General features: G+C 40.3%; 1 protein-coding gene across 10 annotated transcripts in view; it reads right to left on the bottom strand.

The window, feature by feature from the left end:
- ASPH (aspartate beta-hydroxylase) overlaps window positions 1–23,480 on the bottom strand; it is a 204,228-nt gene that overhangs the window by 90,354 nt on the left and 90,394 nt on the right. For all 10 annotated transcript variants that reach the window (XM_086336862.1, XM_086336861.1, XM_086336865.1 and 7 more), the window contains one exon: window positions 20,041–20,082. In XM_086336862.1, coding sequence (XP_086192988.1) covers window positions 20,041–20,082 — 42 coding nt within the window. The remainder of the gene's footprint in view (window positions 1–20,040; window positions 20,083–23,480) is intronic.

The raw sequence follows: 23,480 nt of genomic DNA, 5'->3' as shown, positions 1-23,480 counted from the left end.
CATCAAGAATTCAAAAATCGAGGAATTTTGATGAAATTCCTCCTGCTGGGTACAGGGAACGCAAGCCCATATCTACCAGTGTCCCTCCCAGACACCTGCAGGGGATGAAGGTGGGACCCTCAGTTTTTTTCTCTTTCACTTAAAAATGGGAATTGTGCGAGGTATTCTATTGCTAGGCTTCACACTGGGGTCTGAAATAAATCTGCTTTCATATCAAGAGGGGGTCATGTTACTCGCTGTTGAGAAACTCAATCAGCAGACAGCCGTGGAAGTGTTTCTGAAGGGAGTCTTTGTATCATCACTCTGAAAAAGGAAAATTACTGTGTTTGATCCAAAAAGAACCTTATCTGAGCGCACTTCCTCTAATGTGCTCTATCTACCTTGTAGGTGCATAGTACAGGGAGAAGATGTAAATCTTGGCAGCTCAGGGCAGAGGGTCTTACCTGCTAGCCTAGAAGGAAGGTGGGCCCTTCCTTTGCCTCCTATGTGCTGTGCTTCGTCGTTCAGTCATGTCCCGACTCTGCTATCCCATGGACTATAGCCCACCAGGCTCCTCTATCCATGGGATTTCCCAGGCAAGAATACTGGAGTGAGTTGTCATGCCCTCCTCCAGAGGATCTTCCCAATCCAGGGATCAAACCCAGGTCTCCCGGATTGCAGGCAGATCCTCTACTGTCTGAACCACCAGGGAAGCCCAAGATTAAGAAATAATAGGCTTCTGTTCTCCTAAGAATTAAACATCAACTACATGCCAGCAGGAGTTCAATATTCAAAGCTCAAACCAAACAGTTAACATAAATGTTTTTCAGCTGACAGACACTAATACAACACATAAACACATAAAGGGCAGTTGTTTTCAGTCTGCCTCTTGTATTGAAATAATGTGGGATTCAGCTGGGAGCAGTCAATGGCTCCAGAAAGTATTCTGGCTTATTAAATAGAGTCTATTGTCTCCCCATAGGGTTATTTTAATAAGTCATACATCCCTCCCCTTCTAGAGTAATCATCCTTTAACAGATGTGACCCCATATGTTAGAGATTTCAGAGATGCTAAATGATGTGTGTTCTATACTTATCAGAGATTCTTTCAGTGTCAAGGTGGTCCATGGGCTTACCAACAGCTGCTTCAGACATTAAGATGGGAGGGGAGCTTGTGGAAAATGGATACATGTATAGTGTGGCTGGGTACCTTTGTGTCCACCTGAAATGACCACAACGTTGTTAATCAGCTATACTACAATAAAACATAAAATAAAAAGTTAGGACTTTCTCGGTGGTATAGTGGATAAAAATCTGCCTGCCAATGCAAGGACGTGGGTTCGATCCCTGGTCTAGGAAGATTCCACATGCCACGGAGTAACTATGCCTGTGAGCCACAACTACTGAGCCTGTGCTCTGGAGCCCCTGTTCTGCAACAAGAGAAGCCATCACAATGAGAAGCCTGTGCACCACACACACACACACACAAAAGCAGCCCCTGCTCAGAGCGACTAGAAAAAGTCCATGTGTTGCAAAAATAAATAAAGAAATATAAAATAAAATAAAAAGTTAAAAAAACTGACAGAGCTATAAAAAGAAAAGTCTCCAAATCCATCACAGATCTTGATACTGCTCATTCAACAATTGACTAAAAAAGTAGAGAGAACATCAGCAAGAATAAAGAAGATCTGAAAAACAGTATAAACCAAGTTGACCTAACTGATATTTCTACAACATTTTCCCCAACAACAGCAAAATACATATCTTTGCAAGTGCACACAGAATATTTTCCAAGCGTCTACCTTAAATTAAAAAATAGAACAAATTAAACCTAAAGCAGTAGAAGAAAGGAAACAATAAACAATAAAATCAACAGCTCAGAAGGCAAAAAATAAAAATAATAAGATCGATAAAATTAAAGTTGGTTTTGACAGAAGATAAGTAAACTGATAAAAAACCCCAGCCAGATTGATCAGGAAAGAGAGAAGAAATAACCAAAATCAGGAATCAGTCTGGTGGTATCACTACAGATTCTACAGTTATTAAAAGGATAATAAGAGAGTATTACAAATAATGTTACACCAATGAATTCAACAAATTAGGTGAAATAAAACCAACTCCTTAAAACAATTATCCTTCAACTAAAAATAATTAAAAGAAACAAGTCTTGAAAGACACAAGCTACTAAGGGTAACTCAAGAAGAAATAAATAACTTGAATAACTTACATCAGTTAAAGAGATTGGATTTGTAACTAAAAACCTTGCCACAAAGAAAACTCTAGGCCCAGTATTTCACAGGTGAATTCCACCAAACATTTAAGGAAGAATTAATACATCATAATACCTTAATTCTCAGAGAAGAGGGATTGTTACCCAACTCATTCTGCAAGGTCAACCTTACTATGAAACCCAAACCAGGAAAGACATCACATGAGGAAAAAACTATGAACTAATTTGCTTCTTTACATAGATGTAAAATATTTCTAAAACTTTTAGCAAAGTAAATCCAATAACATAGACAAAGGATAGTGCACTATGAGATTTATCTTGGAAGTGTACACAGTTGGTTTAATATTTGAAAATCAATGTAATTTATAATATTAATACACTAAAAATTAAAAACCATATGATTGTCTTTTTAGGCACAGAAACAGTCTTTGAATCTAAAACCCAGTCCAAATCAAAGCTCTCAGTAATGTAGAAACAGAGGGAACTCTCTCAAGCTGATAAAGAGCATCAGTGGAAAATTTCCAGCTAACATCATAGTTAATGGTGAAAGGCTGATTTTTTTCCCCCCTAAGATCAAGAACAAGACAAAGATGTCTACTCTCATAACTTCAGTTTGAAATTCTGCTAGAGGTTCTAGTCACTGAATCAGGCAAGATAAAGAAAGAAAAGGCATCCTGATTGAAAACAAAGAAGTAAAACCATCCTTATTTAGAGGTACATAAAGATCTTTCTAGAAATCTGACAAGTACTAGGGAAAAAAAAAAACAAAACTACTGGAATATAGAGGTCAGTCTAACAAGGTTCCCGGATACAAGTTCATTATTAAAAAAAAAAAATCAATTTTCTTCCTTTATACCAGTAACGAACAAGAGAAAACAAATTATAAATTAATACTACTTACAACTGCATTCAAAAATATAATATTCTTAGGAATAAATCTGACAAGAGTTGTCAAAGATCTATACAAGAAAACTTATAAAAACAATGCTGAGAGAAATGTTAAAAGAGCTTAAATAGAAAGAGATACCAAATTCAGAGGCCAGAAGACTCAACACAGTAAAGATGTCAAAGTGAAAGTGTTAGTCGCTCAGTCTTGTCTGATTCTTTGCGACCCCATGGACTATAGCCCACCAGGTTCCTGTGTCCATGGAATTCTCCAGGCAAGAGCACTGGAGTGGGTAACCATTTCCTTCTCCAGGGGATCTTCCCAACCCAGGGATCAAACCAGGTCTCCTGCATTGCAGGCAGATTCTTTACTGTCTGAGGCATCAGAGATGTCAACTCCAGCAGGCTTTTTTATTTGGTAGAGACTGACAAACTAATTTTAAAATTCATATGAAAATACAAACAACTTCTGCTATAATCAAAACAATTGTGAAAAAGAAGTTTGAAATTCTATGATTTCAAGACTTCCTATAAAGCTAGATTAATCAAGACAGTGGTATAGACACAGATAAACAGATCAATGAGACTAAGAGTTCAGATACAGAACAATAAATATCAGGACATTTTCAGTGGAAGTGCAAAGGCAATTCAGTTGAAAAAAAATCTTTTCAGCAAATTCTAATGGAGTAATTGAACCTGAAAATCTGCTCTGATCTAAATTTCTCCTCTGTATTTTAAGCATTCTTAACTCCAGTACTTTGGCCACCTCATGCGAAGAGTTGACTCATTGGAAAAGACTGATGCTGGGAGGGATTCAGGGCAGGAGGAGAAGGGGACGACAGAGGATGAGATGGCTGGATGGCATCACTGACTCGATGGACGTTGAGTCTGAGTGAACTCGGGAGTTGGTGATGGACAGGGAGGCCTGGCATGCTGCGATTCCTGGGGTCACCAAGAGTCGGACACGACTGAGCGACTGAACTATGAACTATTTCAATTTTGATTTTATTATTTTTTTAAGTCTTTGTTAAATTTGTTACAATATTGCTTCTCTATTTTAGGTTTTGGCTTTTTGGTTGCATAAATATGTAGGATCTTAGTTCTGTGACCAAGGATTGAATCTGCACCCCTTACATTGAAAGGCAAAGTCTTAACCATTGTATCACCAGGGACTGCATTTATTTGATCATTTTGGTTTCTTTAGAGGAATGGGTACATCAATTTTCAAACCATTTGACAAACATTTATGAAGTACCTCACAAGGTATTATGCTGGCTCATGTAGGGGACACAAAAATGAACTGGGTATAATCCTGCTATAGATTGAAAGTTTTTGTCCCCCTAAAACTCATATGTTGGAATCCTAATTGCCCAGGTAATCGTGTTAGGAGGTGGGGCCTCCTAACTGGGTTGTGAAAGCTCCATTCACGAGTAGGGTTAGAGCTTCGTAAAAGACTCCAGGGTTTTTTCCCTATCTAGTAAGGACACAGCAAGAAGGTGCCATCTACAAACCAGACTTCTTACCAGACACTAAATCTGTAGCTGCTTTGATTTTAGACTCCCCAGCCTCCATGAGAAATAAGTTTCTGTTAAACTACCTGGTTTTAGCTCACTGGTAAAGAATCTGCCTGTAATGCAGGAGACCCTGGTTAGATTTCTAGGTTGGGAAGATCCACTGGAGAAGGGAGAGGCTACCCACTCTAGTATTCTGGCCTGTACAGAATTCCATGTACTGTATAGCCCATGGGGTCACAAAGAGTCAGACATTTTCACCTGGTTTACGGTATTTTTGTTACAGCGGCTTGAAAAGACTAAGACAAATATCTATCCTCAAATAATGGACATCAGAAAATAAAAACAAAGGATAGTAAATTAATGACTAGAACAGAATGCTGAAAATTATTAGGCAATGGAGAAGGCAATGGCACCCCACTCCAGAACTCTTGCCTGGAAAATCCCATGGACAGAGGAGCCTGGTAGACTGCAGTCCATGGGGTCACTAAGAGTCAGACACGACTGAGCGATTTCACTTTCACTTTTCACTTTCATGCGTTGGAGAAGGAAATGGCAACCCACTCCAGTGTTCTTGCCTGGAGAATCCCAGGGACGGGAGAGCCTGGTGGGCTGCCGTCTATGGGGTCGCACAGAGTTGGACACGACTGAAGCAACTTAGCAGCAGCAGCAGCAGCAAGGATTATAAAATACTTTGGGAACAAAAAGTAGCATGGCATTACTTCTAATAGGAATATCTTGAAACTAACACAGCACTGTAAATCAACTATACTTCGATTTAAAAAAAGAGAGAAATGAAAGTGATAGTAAAAGTCAGAGTAGAAGCTGTCATAGGACTAAGGGAGAAAGTTAAATTCTTGGCTAAATGAAGTGGTTACATTTCAGGAGGAAAGAAGATTTGAAAATAAAACTCTTAGAAATAATTACATTTGCAAATATCAAAGAAAAAGCTGCAACTTCTCACCAGTAAAACTTACATTCAGATAAATTTATCTTCACTTGAATAAAAGTGCATCTATTAATTTCACTGTTTCTAGATGGTTGTGCTTTTTAACAGAATGCACTACTCAGCACGCTGTCACTTAGGAGGCTGGTGACATTCTAAAATATCACAGATCACTGTCAGTATGAAAAACAGGATCTATGTTGTGATTCTTTTTATGAATAACGTGAAGTTTATTTTCATGCAATGGCACAGCCCCCTGTTTTGGGCTTTAACAGATGGCACTCTTTTTACCAGGGTTTTAAACTTGCACACTGGGAATGCAAGCTATTTATACAGTACACACTTTAGCTGATCCTATCTTTGGACATGTTTAATTAAAGAATGAGCTACCAATAGCACAATCAAGCGGACACATGGGAGAAGCAGGAACTTGCTGCCTTGCTGAATACATTATTTTACCCCAGCAATTTAAAGCACACATGGAAATTAATGGCACGATGGAGGTTTATAATAAATCCCCTAAGCATTTAGCTTTTTTAGTTAGCTGTTTTCCAAAGCAGCGTTAATAAAGCTTTAAGGCCCGAGGCAGAAGGAAAGCATAGCTTACTTTTTAATGAGATGCCACTGTAGCATTCTTCAACTAGCTCTTCAATATTCTCACACCTGAATCAGTGTGGAGATGTTCATTTTCTACATATAAATGCTTTTTAGAGGAACATCCCAGAAGAATCAGTATTCTCCTATTGCACTTAAGACATTAAATATACTGGGAGGTGGAGAGGATTAAGTTTATCTGATTGATCAAGAGCCTCTTAGAAAAGGAACATATACAAATAAACAGTATTAAACAGCATTTGGGGCTTCCCAGGTGGCTCAGTGGCAAAGAATCCACCTGCCAATGAAGGAGATGTGGGTTCGATCCCTGGGTCAGGAAGATTCCCCCTGGAGCAGGAAATGGAAACCCACTCTAGTATTCTTGTCTGGGAAAACCCATGGATAGAGGAGCCTGGTAGGCTACAGTTCGTGGGGTCACAAATGAGAAGGATATGACTTAGCAATTCCGTGTGTACATGCTAAGTTGCTTCAGTCATGTCCGACTCTTTGCAACTCTAGGGATTGTAGCCCGCCAGGCTCCTCTGTCCATGGGATTCTCCAGGCAAGAATACTGGAGTGGATTGCCCGACCCTCCTCCAGGGGATCTTCCTGACCCAGGGATTGAACCTGTGTCTCTTAACATCTACTTGCACAGGCAGGTGGGTTCTTTATCACTAGCGCCATCTGGGAAGCCAGACTTAGCAACTAAACAACACCAAATAGCATCTGGATTTGCAGGTCCCAAATTATTTATTTATTTATTTATATTTAAAAGATATTTTATTATACGGACCATTTTTATTTTTTTTACTTCAACATGTGTAAATTTATTGAATTTGAAAATATAAATGCCTATGCAAAGAAGGGTAGCATTTTTACTTTCATGAACAATTATTGCAAAGCTAATTGGAGTATAGTTGCTTTACAATATTGTGTTAATTTCTGCTATACGATAGTTAATCAACAATGCATACACACATATCCACTCTTTCTAAAATTCTATTTCCACATAGGTTATTACAGAGTATTAAGTAGAGATCCCTGTTCTATACAGTAGCTTCTTATTAGTTATTTGTTTATATATTATAATGTGTATACATCAATTCCAATCTCCCAATTTATCAGTCCCCTATCTCCAATCCACCTTGGTAACCGTAAGTTTGTTTTCTACATCTGTAACTCTGTTTTATAAATAGGTTTATGTGTACCATTTTTTAAAAAATCTTTGCTGAATTGGTTACAATATTGTTTTTATTTTTATGTTTTGGCTTTTTGACTGCCAGGCATGTGGGATCTTAGCTCACTGCCCAGGGATCAAACCCACACCTCCTGCATTGGAAGGTGAAGTCTTGACCACTGAACTGCCAGGGAAGTCCCTAGCATACCTTTAAAAAAAAAATAGTGAAAGTGTTAGTCACTCAGTCGTGTCTGACTCTTTGTGACCCCATGGATTCCAGCCCACCAGGCCCTCTGTCCATGGGATACTCCAGGCAAGAATACTGGATTGGGTTGCCACACCCTCCTCCAGGAATCTTCCCAACCCAGGGATTGAACCCAGGTCTCCTGCATTGCAGGCACATTTTTTACCACCTGAGCCACTAAGGAAGCCAAAACAGTAATAGGAGGGAAAGTAACGACAGTGCTTGCTCCTGTCTCTGCAGCAAGACCAGAGACAAAGCAATATGGTCACCTGACCTATCCCAAACTGCAGGAGGGCAGGCAGGATTATCTCTGTATTTTATATGCAGAGGAAGAAAAGCTCCAAGCAGCTAGGAGACTTGTTCAAGATCAAAGAACAAATAAGAAGCTCATGATCTAACGCCAATAAGAATGGATAGAGCTGAGACTAAAACTTCTGGAAAAGGACCCCTTTCGCTGAAGTGCAACAATTTTCTAGTTCTGATGAAGTGACTTCACACTAGTAAGAGAAATTTAAATACACAGAAGGGAAATGTGGATGGTAAGAAAGAAACAAAATGGTAACTCCTTTAAAGACAGATGCAGACTGAATTGGGCTTCCCAGGTAAAGAATCCACCTGCTAATGCAGGAGATGCAGGCTCGACCCCTGAGTCAGAAAGACCCCCTGGAGAAGGAAATGGCAGCCCACTCCATTATTCTTGCCTGGAAAAGCCCATGGATAGAGAAGCCTGGAGGGCTACAGTATATGCGGTTGCAAAAGAGCTGGACATGACTTAGCGACTGGACAACAAAGCAGGCTGAAAAATACTCATAGCTGCCAATTTCCTGTAATGTCACGATGGGCTTCAACCTCCAAAAACCACATTCAGACACTTACTTGAATCTAAAAACAAAACAGTTGTTGTCATTCAGTTGCTAAGTCGTGTGAGACTCTTTGAGACCCTATGGACTGTAGGCCGCCAGGCTCCTCTGTTCATGGGATTTCCCAGGCAAGAACAGTGGAGTGGGTTGCCATTTCCTCCTCCAAAGATACATTTGCCTGTTGCCTACTATCTGGCCTCCTAGTCACAACTTGCTGCTTGTGCCTAATTTTCCTGAGTGTCTGCCTGACCTTAGACTCCAGCCACTCCCATGCTGCTCTAAGCCACTGCTGTGCAGCCTCAATAACGGCAAAAGACTGTAGGATCTAAGTAGACAGAGGGAAAGTAGAAACAACATTCTAGAAAAACATGACTGACATTGTGTTAGGGATAAACAGACTGGCTTCCCAAGCAGAATGTAATCAAATCACCCAAACTGAAACAAGATTTATTTTCACTATTACTAATATTCTCTATTGTCAACACATATTCAATTTTTTAATGAAAAACATAAACATATGGCAGAATTACTGCTGTAAATGTCAGGACAATCTACCATTCTATCAGGAGAATGAAAAATGCTATAGGGAAGAGCTCTGTAATCAGACTGAGATAATTTTCAGTAATGCATTTTTCAAATGAATGTACCCTGCCAATTTGAAGTGTTGTTTAAATAAATGAATGTATTCAACTACAATAGCACTACCTTTTCACAGCACATTTTTTGAAAGCTAGCTTTGGCATATGTGGCTTATATGTCACTCTTTAATTTGCTTTGGTATACAAATAGACAATGTGTTAATACAAAAAAAAAGTGGATTATTCTGATTTGAAGACTGACTCTCATTTCCCATCAATGACAACAAAATTTAGATCCTAATGATTTTAAAATACACCAATATCTGAGTTATTTTCTTAAGAAACTTATTTTCCTCCCCTGATCATGTTGTCATAATCATTACAGAAATGAGTATTGTAAAAATTGAGTGCTCAATGGGAAACATTAGAATGTAATTTCAATGATAACATAGAATTGGCTATTATTGTCCTGGGGTGTATCTGACTGAAGAGCCAGTCTGATGGAAGCAGGTGCCTCAATTATCACCCCGACTACAATAGTTAAAAATCATGAAATGAAAAATAAAAACAAAGCAAATGTGTATTTCAACACAGCTAAAAACCTTTACTCCATTTGCTGAGACTGGTAATATATGCTGAGCTTATTGAAATCACTGAAATTGCTGTAATTAAACTTCTCCCTAAATCAGACTTGTATAAGAGTCAGAAATCTCCCATAATTAACTTATCTGGAGAAGTAATCAGACAATAACTGCTGATGTATTTTAGGAACCACTAAAACTACTGTAGCTGTTGAATGTAATAACTATAATAAATCTTTAACAGCAGTTATCTCATAACCTCTTTTCCCAGCAAAAAGGGTGGGAGGGAGATTGCTTTCTCAAAGCTCTGCTCTGAGTTGGTTTAAGATTGCTACTCTGCTCTTCTCCATTAAGGGAAAGTTACGAAGCCATAGAGATGCGGCCTGAACCTAACCCCAGTCTATGCTATCTCTGAGTGTGCTGTTGATTTGTTGTTGCTGTTGTTCAGTCGCTAAGTTGCGTCTGACTCTTTGTGACCCCACGGACTGCAGAACGCCAGGTTTCCCCGTCCTTCACTGTCGCCTGGAGTTGGCTCAGACTCATGTCCATTGGGTTCGTGATGCTCTCTAACCACCTCATGCTGTTGATATTAATAATGAAAAATAGACAGGGCTTTAGGAACTGAACCAAAGCATCTCTAATAGCTAAAGGCAGAAGACCTACCTACAATGACTGCAGAAATCAATCTTCAGAAAAAAGGAACTGCTTCTGGTGAAATCTATAAGTTTGTCGTGTTTTGCCTGAATGCATTTCTCAATACACACACAGTTTGAGTAGCAGAAAATAGATGCCCTACTGGCTTGAGGTATAACTTGAGAAAATGGAGCTACCAAAGCAACCAGAGACGTCAATGGGGAATCCCAGATGCAAAGTGAAATCCCAGAAGCAAGCCCCAAAATTTGAGTATGAATGCTGTCCAAATTTTCAGCAGACCAGTAAATTATGCACACACAGGGCACCTCTATCCCCACCCAACAGAGAGCTAGACTGAAAAACAGCAGTTAGAAACCAAAAAGCCTGAGCAGAGGCACTAATGGCTTCTCGCTGCAAGGGAGGCAGATTTTTTTTCAGGTTGAGCCCAGGAAAATTAACTGTGTACTCAGTTCAGTTCAGTTCAGTTCAGTCGCTCAGTCATGTCTGATTCTTTGCAACCCCATGAATCGCAGCACTCCAGGCCTCCCTATCCATCACCAACTCCCGGAGTTCACCCAAACTCATGTCCATCGAGTCGGTGATGCCATCCAGCCATCTCATCCTCTGTCGTCCCCTTCTCCTTCTGCCCCCAATCCCTCCCAGTATTAGAGTCTTTTCCAATGAGTCAACTGTTCGCATGAGGTGGCCAAAGTACTGGAGTTTCAGCTTTAGCATCAGTCCTTCCAATGAATAGCCAGGACTGATCTCCTTTAGAATGGACTGGCTGGATCTCCTTGCAGTCCAAGGGACTCTCAAGAGTCTTCTCCAACACCACAGTTCAAAAGCATCAATTCTTCAGTGCTCAGCTTTCTTCACAGTCCAACTCTCACATCCATACATGACCACTGGAAAAACCATAGCCTTGACTAGACGGACCTTTGTTGGCAAAGTAATGTCTCTGCTTTTCAATATGCTATCTAGGTTGGTCATAACATTCCTTTCAGGGAGTAAGTGTCTTTTAATTTCATGGCTGCAATCACCATCTGCAGTGATTTTGGAGCCCAGAAAAATAAAGTCTGACACTGTTTCCACTGTTTCCCCATCTATTTCCCATGAAGTGATGGGACCAGATGCCATGATCTTAATTTTCTGGATGTTGAGCTTTAAGCCAGCTTTTTCACTCTTCTCTTTCACTTTCATCAAGAGGCTTTTTACTAGTACTGTGTATTAGACACCAACAATTTCAGAAAAAGCAAAACAATTCCAGAATTGCTATAATATATACACAGTCTAAGCCAATTTGTATAGATTCCCACATGTAATCAAAAGGGTTCTGGAAAATACTTACAAGTAAAACCAAATGTGTTCCTAATATTCTGAGGAAGAATGACAAATGCCTTTTCCATAGAAACACAGTTACAATGAGACTTGCAAAACTGGAAACTAGGAATTGAATAGGTTTTTGTGGACTGGCGTACAAAACCTCTGAAGACCATAAAATTGCTTCTATGGAAAAATGTGTTCTGTAAGTTTTTCTATAAGTAAGTTTTTCGTGATTAGACTGGGTATGAAATTTCTCAGTTATACCATATACTTAATGGACATGAGTTTGGGTAAACTCCGGGAGTTGGTGATGGACAGTGAGGCCTGGCGTGCTGCGATTCATGGGGTCGCAAAGAGTCGGACACGACTGAGCGACTGAACTGACTGACGGATACACAGTCTGCCTGATGCTTTTGAATTGTGGTGTTGGAGAAGACTCTTAAAAGTCCCTTGAACTGCAAGGAGATCCAATCAGTCAATCCTAAAGGAAATCAATCTTGAATATTCATTGGAAGAACTGATGCTGAAGCTGAAGCTCCAATACTTTGGCCATCTGATGCAAAAAGCTGACTCACTGGAAAAACCTTGATGCTGGGAAAGAGAGAAGGCAGGAGAAGTGGGTGACAGAGGCTGAGATGGTTGGATGGCATCACCGACTCAATGGACATGAGTTTTAGCAAACTCTGGCAAATAGTGAAGGACAGGGAAGCCTAGCAGGCTGCAGTCCATGGGGTCAAAAAGTCAAACACAACTTAGCGACTGAACAACAGCAACATACACAATCCAGCTTTTGACCAAAAATTACTAGACAAGCAAAGAATAAGGACTCTCCTGACTTGTAATCAGGATTTAAAAAAAAGTAGTCAATAGCAACTGTCTTGGTGTGTGCCCAGACCATCAGGTTTATCAGAAAACATTTCATACCAGTGGTTATAAATGACAAAAAATTACAGAAAAACAAGGTGTTAATGACTGAACAGATATGAAACCTTGACAGTGAAATGGAAACTAAAAAAAAAAAAAAAAAGAAGAAGCAATTGGAAATTTAAAACTGAAAAAAATAGTAGCTGGAATGAAATTTTTACTAGATGGACTCAACAGTAGATTTGAAATGGCAAAAGAATCACTGAACTTGAAAGTAGAGCAACAGAAATTACGCAATCCAAATGGAAAAAAAAAAATGACACAACTTTCAAAACCTGTAAGATAGTATCATGCAGTCCAACATGCAATTAATTGGAATACCAGAAGTAGTGGAGAGAGAAAGAAGAAAAAAATATTTGAAATAATGGCTATAAAACACTTAATTCACAAGATTTTTTTAAAATAAGGATTAAATTGAGAACCTGCGTGAAAGTAACTTGAAATGTAGTACACTGTAGACATTTAAAGTTCACTCATACTTGGATTTTCCATTTATAACCCCCCTGCCCACCACTTAGGCTATCTGCATCTCATATTATCACTATCAGATGAAGAGGCACTTAAAGTAAATGGAATTAACCACATTTTTTCATACTACAATTATTTTTTCAGTTCCTACTTTGTAATGGCTAACTGCCACTGGAGGGATGTGATAGTTAATTTTAGGTATAAAATATACCAGGCTATGATACCTAGAGAGTTTCCCAGGTGGTGCCAGTGGTAAAGAACCCGCCCGCCAATGCAGGACTTAAGAGAGATGGGTTCAATCCCAGGGTTGGGAAGATCTCCTGGAGGAGGAAATGGCATCCCACTCTAGTGTTCTTGCTTGGAGAATCCCATGGACAGAGCAGCCTGGTGGGCTACAGTCCATAGGGTTGCACAGAGTTGGACACACTTGAAGCGACTTAGCATGAACACATGCATGGTACCCTGATATTTGGTCAAATATGTCTGGATATTGCTGTGAAGGTATTTTTTCAGGTGAGAAGGTATTTTTTTCAGATGAGACTAACATTTCAATAAGTAGACTTTGAGTAAAGAAGATTATTCTCCATAATGTAGGTGGATCTCATCCAATCAGTTGAAGGCCTAAAGAAAAAGACCCCAGCCCCTCCAACAAGAACTTTGCCTCTAGAATGTCTTTGATCTTAAGTTGCAATAGCATCTCTCTTCTGAGTCTCTAGCTTGCCTGCCTTCCCTGCAGATTTCAGATCTGGTGCCTCTATAATGTCATGAGCCAATTCCTTAAAATACATCTCTGTGGCTGTTTCTCCCTCTACACACACACACACACACACACACACACACACACACACACACTATTGGTTCTCTTTCTCTGAAGAACTGGACTAACACTAGGGTGGGGGAGGTCATGGTTCCCACTCTTAAGTTGTTTTGTCTAAAAATTCAGAGGGAAACTCAAAATATGTGCTAAAAATCTGAAACACAGGTTTTCTTGGGAAAAGAGAGGAGAAGTACATCTTCTGGTCCGGGGTAGGTGATATGGGTGTAATCAGGGAAGGTTCTGGCAGAGCTCATCTCTAAGCTCAGTTCTGAGGAACATGAGTTTGTAGTTGTGAAGCAGGGAGGCAAGGAAGAGCATTTGGAACAGAGGAAAGCCATGAACAGGAGCTGGATCTCGAGATGCTTTATGTGCTGTCCTGAGGACTCTAGTGTTTAATCCCTGGGTGATACTCTCCATTTTTGCTCAAATATGTTACATACAGTTGTAAGAACCCCAGGAAAAACTTTGTAGAGATAAATGTATTTTAAAACAAGAAAACGTCTTAATTAGACTTGTTTATTGCCCTTGTCGGTTCTCTACTTTCTTTATGATCATAGAAAACTCAGAAGTATAGATATGAAGTACTGGTTGCATCAAGTTGATTTATCAGCAATAATATAGCCATCCCAGGCTTTTCTCTAAGTTACATTAAAAAAATGTCATTTGTTAGTGTAAATGTGACTTGTTTTCTACTGCCATCTGGTGTTTTGCTGGGGCACTGACTATTATTCTTTAAAACAATACAAATAGTACCCAGGAAATCCTTAAATGCATTCTTAAAGATGTTCACAAAATACAGTTTAAGCACATCCTTGATTGTAATGAATAATATAATTGGGTATTAAATGTTGGTTTAAATCAAAGGAGAATTTCAGGAAAAGACCCTGATCCAAATGCAGTTTTACCTAACACACACACACACACACACACACACATACATACATACACAAGCAAACAAACATTCCCCTTTTGCAGGCATGAGTGTTCTGTTGTTCCTCAAATTTCTTTAAAGGCACACAAATCCTCAACTAGTAACTGACACTTGATATGTATTAAATCAGTAACATGATGCAGACTTTTTCATTCAATGAATTTGTTAACACAGTTTTTTAAGAAGCTTTGAATTATTTTTGACTCCTCTCTTTCTCTCATGCCTCGTATCCTAACCATCAGCATATCCTACAGACCTTACATAAAATATAGGCAGAATCTAAGCACTACTCACCATGTCTACCCACATCCTAATCACACCTCCCTGAGGAACTATGAATATACTTTTCCACCCCCGGAACTCACTTCTCCCATATGGCTGCATAGCTCATGCCCTTGCATCTTACATCTCCAAGCGTCACTGTCCAAGAGGCCCATCAACAGAGCAACACTCCCGACCACTGTCATTCTCTATATCTTTTTCCTGTTTTATATTCTTTTTCATATTTATTTTATTTTTTTGAAAATGACAAATCTCTCCCCACAACACACATACACTAAAATATGCTGTAAGTACTATGAGAACTGGGACTTTGTTTTTATTGAATGTTTTAGCCCCAGTGCCTAAAACAGGGCCTAGCACATAGTAGGTACTCAATATGTACTGAATAAATGAATGAATAAAAATAATTGTTTGAATTGGACATTTCATCAGGCATTTTTGCACTGCATTACATTTCAGCTCACAGTTCTATTCTGTGGGTGTGGAATATAGAATGTGTGGGAAAAGATGACATCCAGTGGGGAAAAACTGGATTAAACAGATATAAATAATATTCAATAAATAAATATAAACTGGGTTAAACAGATATAAATAATATTCAATATAAGAAGCTGGTATCTCCAAAGAGGGCCTGTTTTAGAATTAGCCCTAGTCCAAACTTATGACTCTATCAAAATAAACTAAACAGGCTTCTCTAAAAGAAAAGAATTATGTGACTATTAATTGTAAGGAAAAATAACATCTTCCCCCTCTCATCTGTAGATCTCTGATAAAGAATTTGAGAGTGATAACTCAGTAGAAACTTAGCCTAATAATTCATCCTGAGACAAATTTACAATTACTGTTTTTTAAAAATCTCCATTTCTATTATTGTGAAATTAAAAGCTGGCTATTAAAACATTCCATTTTTTCACTGTGTATCCCAGAAATGGAATATTTCCCTCTCCCTCTGCCATACCAGTTAACAGCATCCTATGGGTTTCCCTGGTGGGTCAGATGGTAAAGAATTTGCCTGTAATACAGGAGACACAGGAGACCAAGGTTCGATCCCTGAGTTGGGAAGATCCCCTGGAGAAGGGAATGGCAACCCACTCCAGTATTCTTGCCTGGAGAATTTCACAGAGGGTAGCCTGGTGGGCTATAGTCCGTGGCATCACAAATAGTTGGGCACAACTGAGCGGCTAATACTTCTGCTTTTTCTCATGAATGTGGGTTAAAAAAAAAAAAAAAGATGGAATTTCCAAACCTGACAATTTGCTCAAACAGGATTTTTAGTGAATTTGGGGTAACACTAACTCATTACATCTCTTAATCCTAAGATTCTCCCTGTATGTCACAATCAATAAAAGACTTCAATTGCCAACCTCCTTCAGTTGGTGTGGATATAAGGCCAGCTCTACATGATGGAGAGTAGAAGAGCCAATCAGGTGAAGTTGTTGCAGATTCTCTCCACAAGTTCTATGAAGAAATAGCCAGGGAGCCCACCTCCCACGCCACTGGAAAGCTGCCTAAGGGCTCAGAATCCCGGGAGGAGAAAGCGGTGCAGAGGGTACTAGAGGGAAGTACAGTGCAGAAGGAAGGAAATGCAGCCCTGGAGAGTGAGAAACGCTAAGCATAGCATCTGGAGCAGGGCTTGCACCTGTTTATATCTGCAGTAAGCCACACCCAGCACTCACCCTCCCGTCTCTACCTTTGTCAGAAAGTGCCAGGGTGTACCTCCTGGAAGCAAACCAGTCGGTGTGTGAACTGGAAAGTCTCTGACCTGCACAGACACCTGCATGGGCTGGGTGTGGAGGCCCACTGCATGAACAAAGGCAGCTTGACTCCGCCATGGTCTGGCCCCTGACTTCCCCTCCAACTGCACAGCACACGCTCTGGCTTTGTTCGTGGGCTCTGGTTTCTCAGGTCCTTCCCTGCTGCCTCAGGACCTTTGCAGACTGTTTGCTATTCAGAGTGCATTTAGCCACAGTTGCCTTGAGCACGTCACTAACCCCAGAGACCTTCTGAGAGTGAGAACCCGATATGCGAGGCCTGTAAACCATCACAGACGACTTTGTTTTTACTCTGAGCAAGATGTGAAGATGGTGGAGGCATCTGAGCAACAGGGTACCACTTAGGTTTTAAAAGGGTCACCGTGGACTTCCTTCATGTCCAATGGTTAAGAATCCACCTGCCAATGCAGGCACAGGGGTTCAATCCCTGCTCTGGGAAGATTCCACATGCCTCAGAGCAACTAAGCCTACACGCCGCAACTACTGAACCCAGCCCCAGAGCCTATGTTCTGAACAAGAAAAGCCACTGCAGTGAGAAGCCCACATACCACAACTGGAGAGTAGTCCCTGCTCATTGCAACTAGAGAAAGCCCAAGACAGCAACAAAGACCCAGTGCAGGCAAAAATAAATAAACAAAAAATAAATAAAATTCTGAAAGAAAGTTTAAGGGCTTCCCAGGTAGCGCTAGTGGTAAAGAACCCTCTAGCCAATGCAGGAGACTTAAGAGATGTGGCTTCCATGCCTGGGTTGGGAAGATCCCCGGGAGAAGGGAATGGCAACTCACTCCAGTATTCTTGACTGAAGAATCCCATGGACAGGGGAACCTGGCAGGCTACAGTCTATAAGGTCGCAAAGAGTTGGACACGACTGAAGTGACTTAGCATGCAAAGAATGTTCAAAAGGGTCACCGTGGCTACTGAATTGAGAAAGAGGATAGAGACAAAGGAAGATCAGTTAGGAAGTAAGTGGAGTCATCAGGCAAGAGATGGTGGTAGAGAGAGAAGGTGGCAGGAAGAAGCTCGGAAGAGAGAATGGACAGGGTTTGCTGATGGAATGACAGGGAGGCAGGAAAGAGAGATTTGTAGGAGCAGTGTGTTTTCAGGGGAAGGTCAGGAGTTCCATTTTACACTTATTAAGTTTGATGCGATTATTAGATATCCACCAACGGCATCAGGTAGCCATCAGGTCTCCATCAGGTAGACAGGTGGACATACTTGTTGAGAGTTCAGGTAGGGACCTGGGCTACAGTTAAAGCAGTTGCCTTTGGCATAAAGACATTTAAAGCCGTGAGATCAGGTGGAATCATCAAGGGAGTGTGTGTAGATGGAGAAATGCTCTGAGGACTGATTTTAGGACCTTCAACGCAGGATGGTCAGGGAAACAGGGGCAACTACCTAAGGAGGCTGGGCAACAGCAAACAGTAGAGAGAGTAAGTAAGTCATGGACTTAGTACAAGATTGGGAGGTAAGGCAGTGTGGAGAGCTTGTGTGAATAGAAGCCCAGTCATCTACATAGAAAAGGCAGCCAACAGTTTCCAACATAGAGGAGAAAACTGCAGAATTCAGACATTATTTAGAAACGCGTAGGGGGAAATGTCCATTGACAGATAAATGGATAAAGAAGATGTGGTGCATGTATACAATTGAGTACTATCCAGCCTTTTTCACAGGACTCTGGATTGTTAGAAAGAAAGACATGCAAATATTTACATCTGTAAAGAAATGTAAAAGTGAGAAAAGAACATGTTTGAATAATCTTTGTACTCCCCACTCTACGTTTAGCAACCTTTGTGAACGCTGAATTAAAATGCTACTGGCTTCTTAAATTTATTGTTGAAAATGTTGTTATCAAATAACATTTGATATCACTCATATGTGGAATTTAAAATATGACACAAACGAAACTATCTATGGAACAGAAACAGACTCACGGCCACAGAGAACAGACTTGCGGTTGCCAAGGGGACGTGGGGTGGGGAAGGGATGGAGTGAGACGCTGTGGTTAGTAGATGTAAGTTTTTATAAATAGAATGGATAAACAATAAGGCACTAACTGTGTAGCACAAAGAACTATATTCAATAACCTATGATACACCATAATGGAAAAAAATATTTTTTAAAAAAGCAATGTATATGTATGTATAATTGAATTACTTTGCTGTGCAGCAGAAATGAACACATTGTAAATAAACTATATTTTAATTTAAAACTTAGATCTGTATATTACTTTAATAAAAAATTAAAAACAGTCAGAAAAAAATGCATGAGCTAAATAAATGCCTGCTGCTGCTGCTGCTGCTGCTGCTAAGTCGCTTCAGTCGTGTCCGACTCTGTGCGATTCCACAGACAGCAGTCCACCAGGCTCCCCCATCCCTGGGATTATCCAGGCAAAATAAATGCCTAAGGGCTATGAAATAATGGCCAAAAGCCAGCAACTTCATACAGTCAAGTACTGTTTACCTACTGAGTAAGTAAGATCTTCGCTCTTACGTGAACTGTATCTTTTAAATGTAAACACTGCTTTTATCACTAAGAGTTAAAGCCATTTCTGAAACTCCAATAATGTTTAATCATTGATGATTTTACCATTCAAATGATACTAAAAATATAACTGCTACTCTGTGACCATCCATATAATGTTTATAAATTTAACTTTAAAAAATAGCTCCTCACTCTATGTTTAGCAACCTTTGTGAACTTTGAATTAAAATTCTACTGGTTCCTTAAATTTATTAGAGTGCCTCTATAATAAGCTCTTGGAAGGCAGAGATGATATTTTCTTTACAGATGTAAACATTTGCATGACTTTCTTTCAAACAGTTCAAAGTCCCGTGAAAAAAGAATATATTTGAATAATCTTTGTACTTAGAACAGCTGTCAACAAAGGTGACAGTAATAATTAACATTTCCTTTGTGCTTTCCCTGTGCTAGACTCTGCTTTAAGCACTTTACATATATTTTCACTTAATTACTATTGTGGGAACAACAGTCTCATGGTTTCTGGAAGTTGGTACTGTTCTTATGATTCCTATATCACAGAAGAAGAAACTGAAGCACAGAGGTTGGGTAATTCTCAAGACGTATATAGAATGAACAGCAAAACTAGCATTAGATGCTAATGTCTTTCCAGAGCTTTAGCTCTTAATGTTTATGTAGAACGTTAATGTCTGTTGATAAAACCACTGAAATAATAAACACACTGGCAATTTATTTTGACTAGTGCAGAAAATAAGATCACATTATTCACCGATAGTATAACTTCTCCTTATGTGTATTTGAAAGGCTGTTGATTTTAACAATCTCACCTTTTCCTTTTTTTCCTGGCTCATCTGCTTTCTTATTTGTTTCTGAAAGGTAAAGACAAAACAAAATAAATATTGTGAGAGTCACAATTCAAAGTCTCAAATTATAGGACTATCTTCAAATGAGTTCAATTCATAATATTTCTGGGATTAAGAGATACACACTATTATATATAAAATAGACAAACAATAAGGACCTACTGTATAGCACAGGGAACTATATTCAGTATCTTGTAATAATGTACAATAGAAAAGAATTATATATATATGACTGAGTATATACATATGACTCTATCACTTTGTGATAAGTGATAGAGTCACTGATAAGAGATACATCACTGAAACTAACGCAATATTATAAATTAATTATACTTCAATTTAAAAAATTCTGGGCTAACAATTCAATTTTCCTAAATCTTAAATTCTTTACGTATGTAATTTATTATAAAATATTAAGAATTTGAATTACTTATAAAAATCACCAAGCAGTAAGCAGGTTTTGGGTGCCAGGCTGTGTTCCTGGTCTACATAAGGGGTGATGGGGGCCATCTCCACCAATAATAAATGCCTCTGTGGGTACAAACTGAGTACAGAGAAGACTCACTCAAAGCTGATTCAATAGCTTTATTGTCTCTTAAAGCCTATACCGCTTTATAACAGGGACTGTGTGCTTTAAAGAACTGTAGCATGCCATCCTACTGAGAACACTAACCTGACTCCTCAAGGACTTCCTATATCCACAGGTGACCCACAGGGGTGCCCACACTGAGCCCAGGTGTGACACAGCACAGTTAGAGGTAGACCAGTCAATTTCAGTCCCCGTAGGTATTTACCTAGTCTTTGAGAATTTCTAGGTACACATGTGTACTGTTGAGTTGCAGTGGGGATGGGGCAGAGTTTAGTAGTCTGATGAAAAAAATTAGATTCCATTATTTCCCCAGAGTAGACGTGAGAGAGTGTGGGTACCATGCAGGTTGGGTTCAGGGGTGCAGGCAACATCATTCAATTTCTTGATCCCTAGTTTCCCATATTCATTCATAGAAAACATTTCAATTTTTGGAGGCAAGAGGTGAATCCGAGGCTCCTGATGCAAGGAGAGGACTTTGTATCAGTCACGTGTTTCTCCTTTGAGACCCCCAGAGGAGAGGAAGCAAACCGACCCAAAGTGTGCCAGGCTTGGTGCCAAGCACAAGACACATCTTTTGCCTCCTAACATCCTCTGCAGATGGGCAAAGAAATGGCAACCCACTCCAGTATTCTTGCCCAGGAAATCCCATCGACAGAGGAGCCTGGCGGGCTACAGTCTGTGGGGTCACAAAAGTGTCAGATAGGACTGAGCAACTAAACAACCCTCTGCAGTAGTTCTGAGCTCCTTCTTCATGCAGAGGAGGAGGCTGAAGCTTGACAAGGTAGGGGTCTAAGTAATCAAGGTCAGTGGTGTATTTGACTCCAAAATAGACATTCTTTTCCCCATGCCAGTCTCTAATTTTGTTGAAAGGGAAAAAGAAGTACAGGTCTTGACTTTGCAAAGGGAGGGTTTTAAAAAGTTGGCTAGTGATCCAGTGGTCAAGGCTTCACCTACCAGTGTAGGAAGTGCGGGTTTGATCCCTGGTGGGCAGGCTAAGATCCCACATGCCTCACAGCCAAAAAACCATAAAATACACTAAACAGAATCAATACTGCAACAAATTCAATAAAGGCTTTTAAAAAATGGTCCACATCAAAAATATCTTAAAAAAAATGTTGGCTGCCACACATTTCCTGGTCAGTGCTAATCTCTGTTGAACATTCTAGAATTTCTGACCTTATTAACTGTACCCTTGTCATAAAGGGCTTCCCTGGTGGCTCAGTAAAGAATCTGCCTTCAATGCAGGAGACCGGGGTTTGATCCCTGGGTCTGGAATATACCCTGGGGAAGGAAATGGCAACCCACTCCAGTATTCTTGCCCAGGAAATCCCATGGACAGAGGAGCCTGGTGGGCTACAGCCCATAGGGTTGAAAGAGTCAGACACGACTTAGTGACAAAACCACCACCATCATAAGGTTAGGCAGTGCGTCATTTAGTAGGATGTACTCTTGAGTTTGAGTAAACTCCGGGAGATAGTGAAGGACAGGGAAGCTTGACACGCTACAGTCCATGGGGTTGCAGAGTCAGATGTGACTGAACAACTCTTGTAGGTATCAGGGATACAAGATAGAAGAGAAGTATCAAAAAATCTCAATTTCCAAGGATATCTCTTTCTGTGGCACCAGCAATGTGTGCAGGAAGGCTGGGAGTGTCCACCCCTCCAATAATCTGTTACCTGGCATATGGCTAGTGTAATTTAGACAAATCAAGCATAAAATGCGTTTCTCAGTTGACTATAGAAAACTAGTGGGTGCTGGTCATGAAGATTTTAGAGCTGTCCACAAATCTTCCCGCCCCCAGGGAAACCAAGGAAGGAAGAGTGGATTGAATTGGTCATCTTTTTTTAGGTTTGTTTGTTTGTTTTTTGACATGGACCATTTTTAAAGTCTTTATTGAAATTGTTACAATATTGCTTTTGTTTTATTTGGCTTTTTGGCTAAGAAGCATGTGGGACCTCAGCGCCCTGACCAGATATTGAACAAATACCCCTTCATTGGAAGGCAAAGTCTTAACCACTGGACCACTGGGGAAGTTCAGAACTGATCACCATTTAAAAAGGTGTGGGAGGCCCCTGGCCAGGTGTGCGCCCTGGAACCAGGGTCATCATCTTTTTTCCTCCTGTCTGCAGTTACCTAGGATGACAAGAGGTGAACTAAGAAGGCCTAGCCCAGATGTTCCAATCCCAGGGCAAAAGCCCTAGGTTCTGTCCCCTTCTAATACCACTGCTTCAGCAAGTTGAGATCTGAGCCAGGAGCTTGGGTGTGGAAAATACACAGAGTAGGGGATTTTCACCTCTGGGGTTTTCAGTGCTTAAATTTAACTTAGGTAAAGTTCTCAAAGAGCTTCAGCTTACCTCACTAGCATTCTGCACAATATAATACAGTATGACTTTGCTATTCTTTAGTCTTTGTACCGGAGAAGGCAATGGCACCCCACTCTAGTACTCTTGCCTGGAAAATCCCATGGATGGAGGAGCCTGGTGGGCTGCAGTCCATGGGGTCACTGAGGGTCAGACACGACCGAGCGACTTCACTTTCACTTTTCACTTTCATGCATTGGAGAAGGAAATGGCAACCCACTCCAGTGTTCTTGCCTGGAGAATCCCAGGGACGGGGGAGCCTGGTGGGCTGCTGTCTATGGGGTCACACAGAGTTGGACACGACTGAAGTGACTTAGCAGCAGCAGCAGCAACAGTTTGTACCTGGGGCTTCCCAGGGAAAATTCAAATGGCCCTCAGCGTGCCAAAAAGGAAAATGATTGATAACACTTAACTAGATGCCAGGCGTTGCTCTCAACACTTAATGAAGATTATCC

Source organism: Bos grunniens, chromosome 14 (genome assembly GCF_055505025.1).
Source record: "Bos grunniens cultivar Pamir isolate PY7600 chromosome 14, Bosgru_T2T1.0, whole genome shotgun sequence".
In the NCBI taxonomy this organism is placed as follows: Eukaryota; Metazoa; Chordata; class Mammalia; order Artiodactyla; family Bovidae; genus Bos; species Bos grunniens.
The sequence above is the reverse complement of the archived record's forward strand: the minus strand, read 5'-3'. Positions and strand labels throughout refer to the sequence as shown.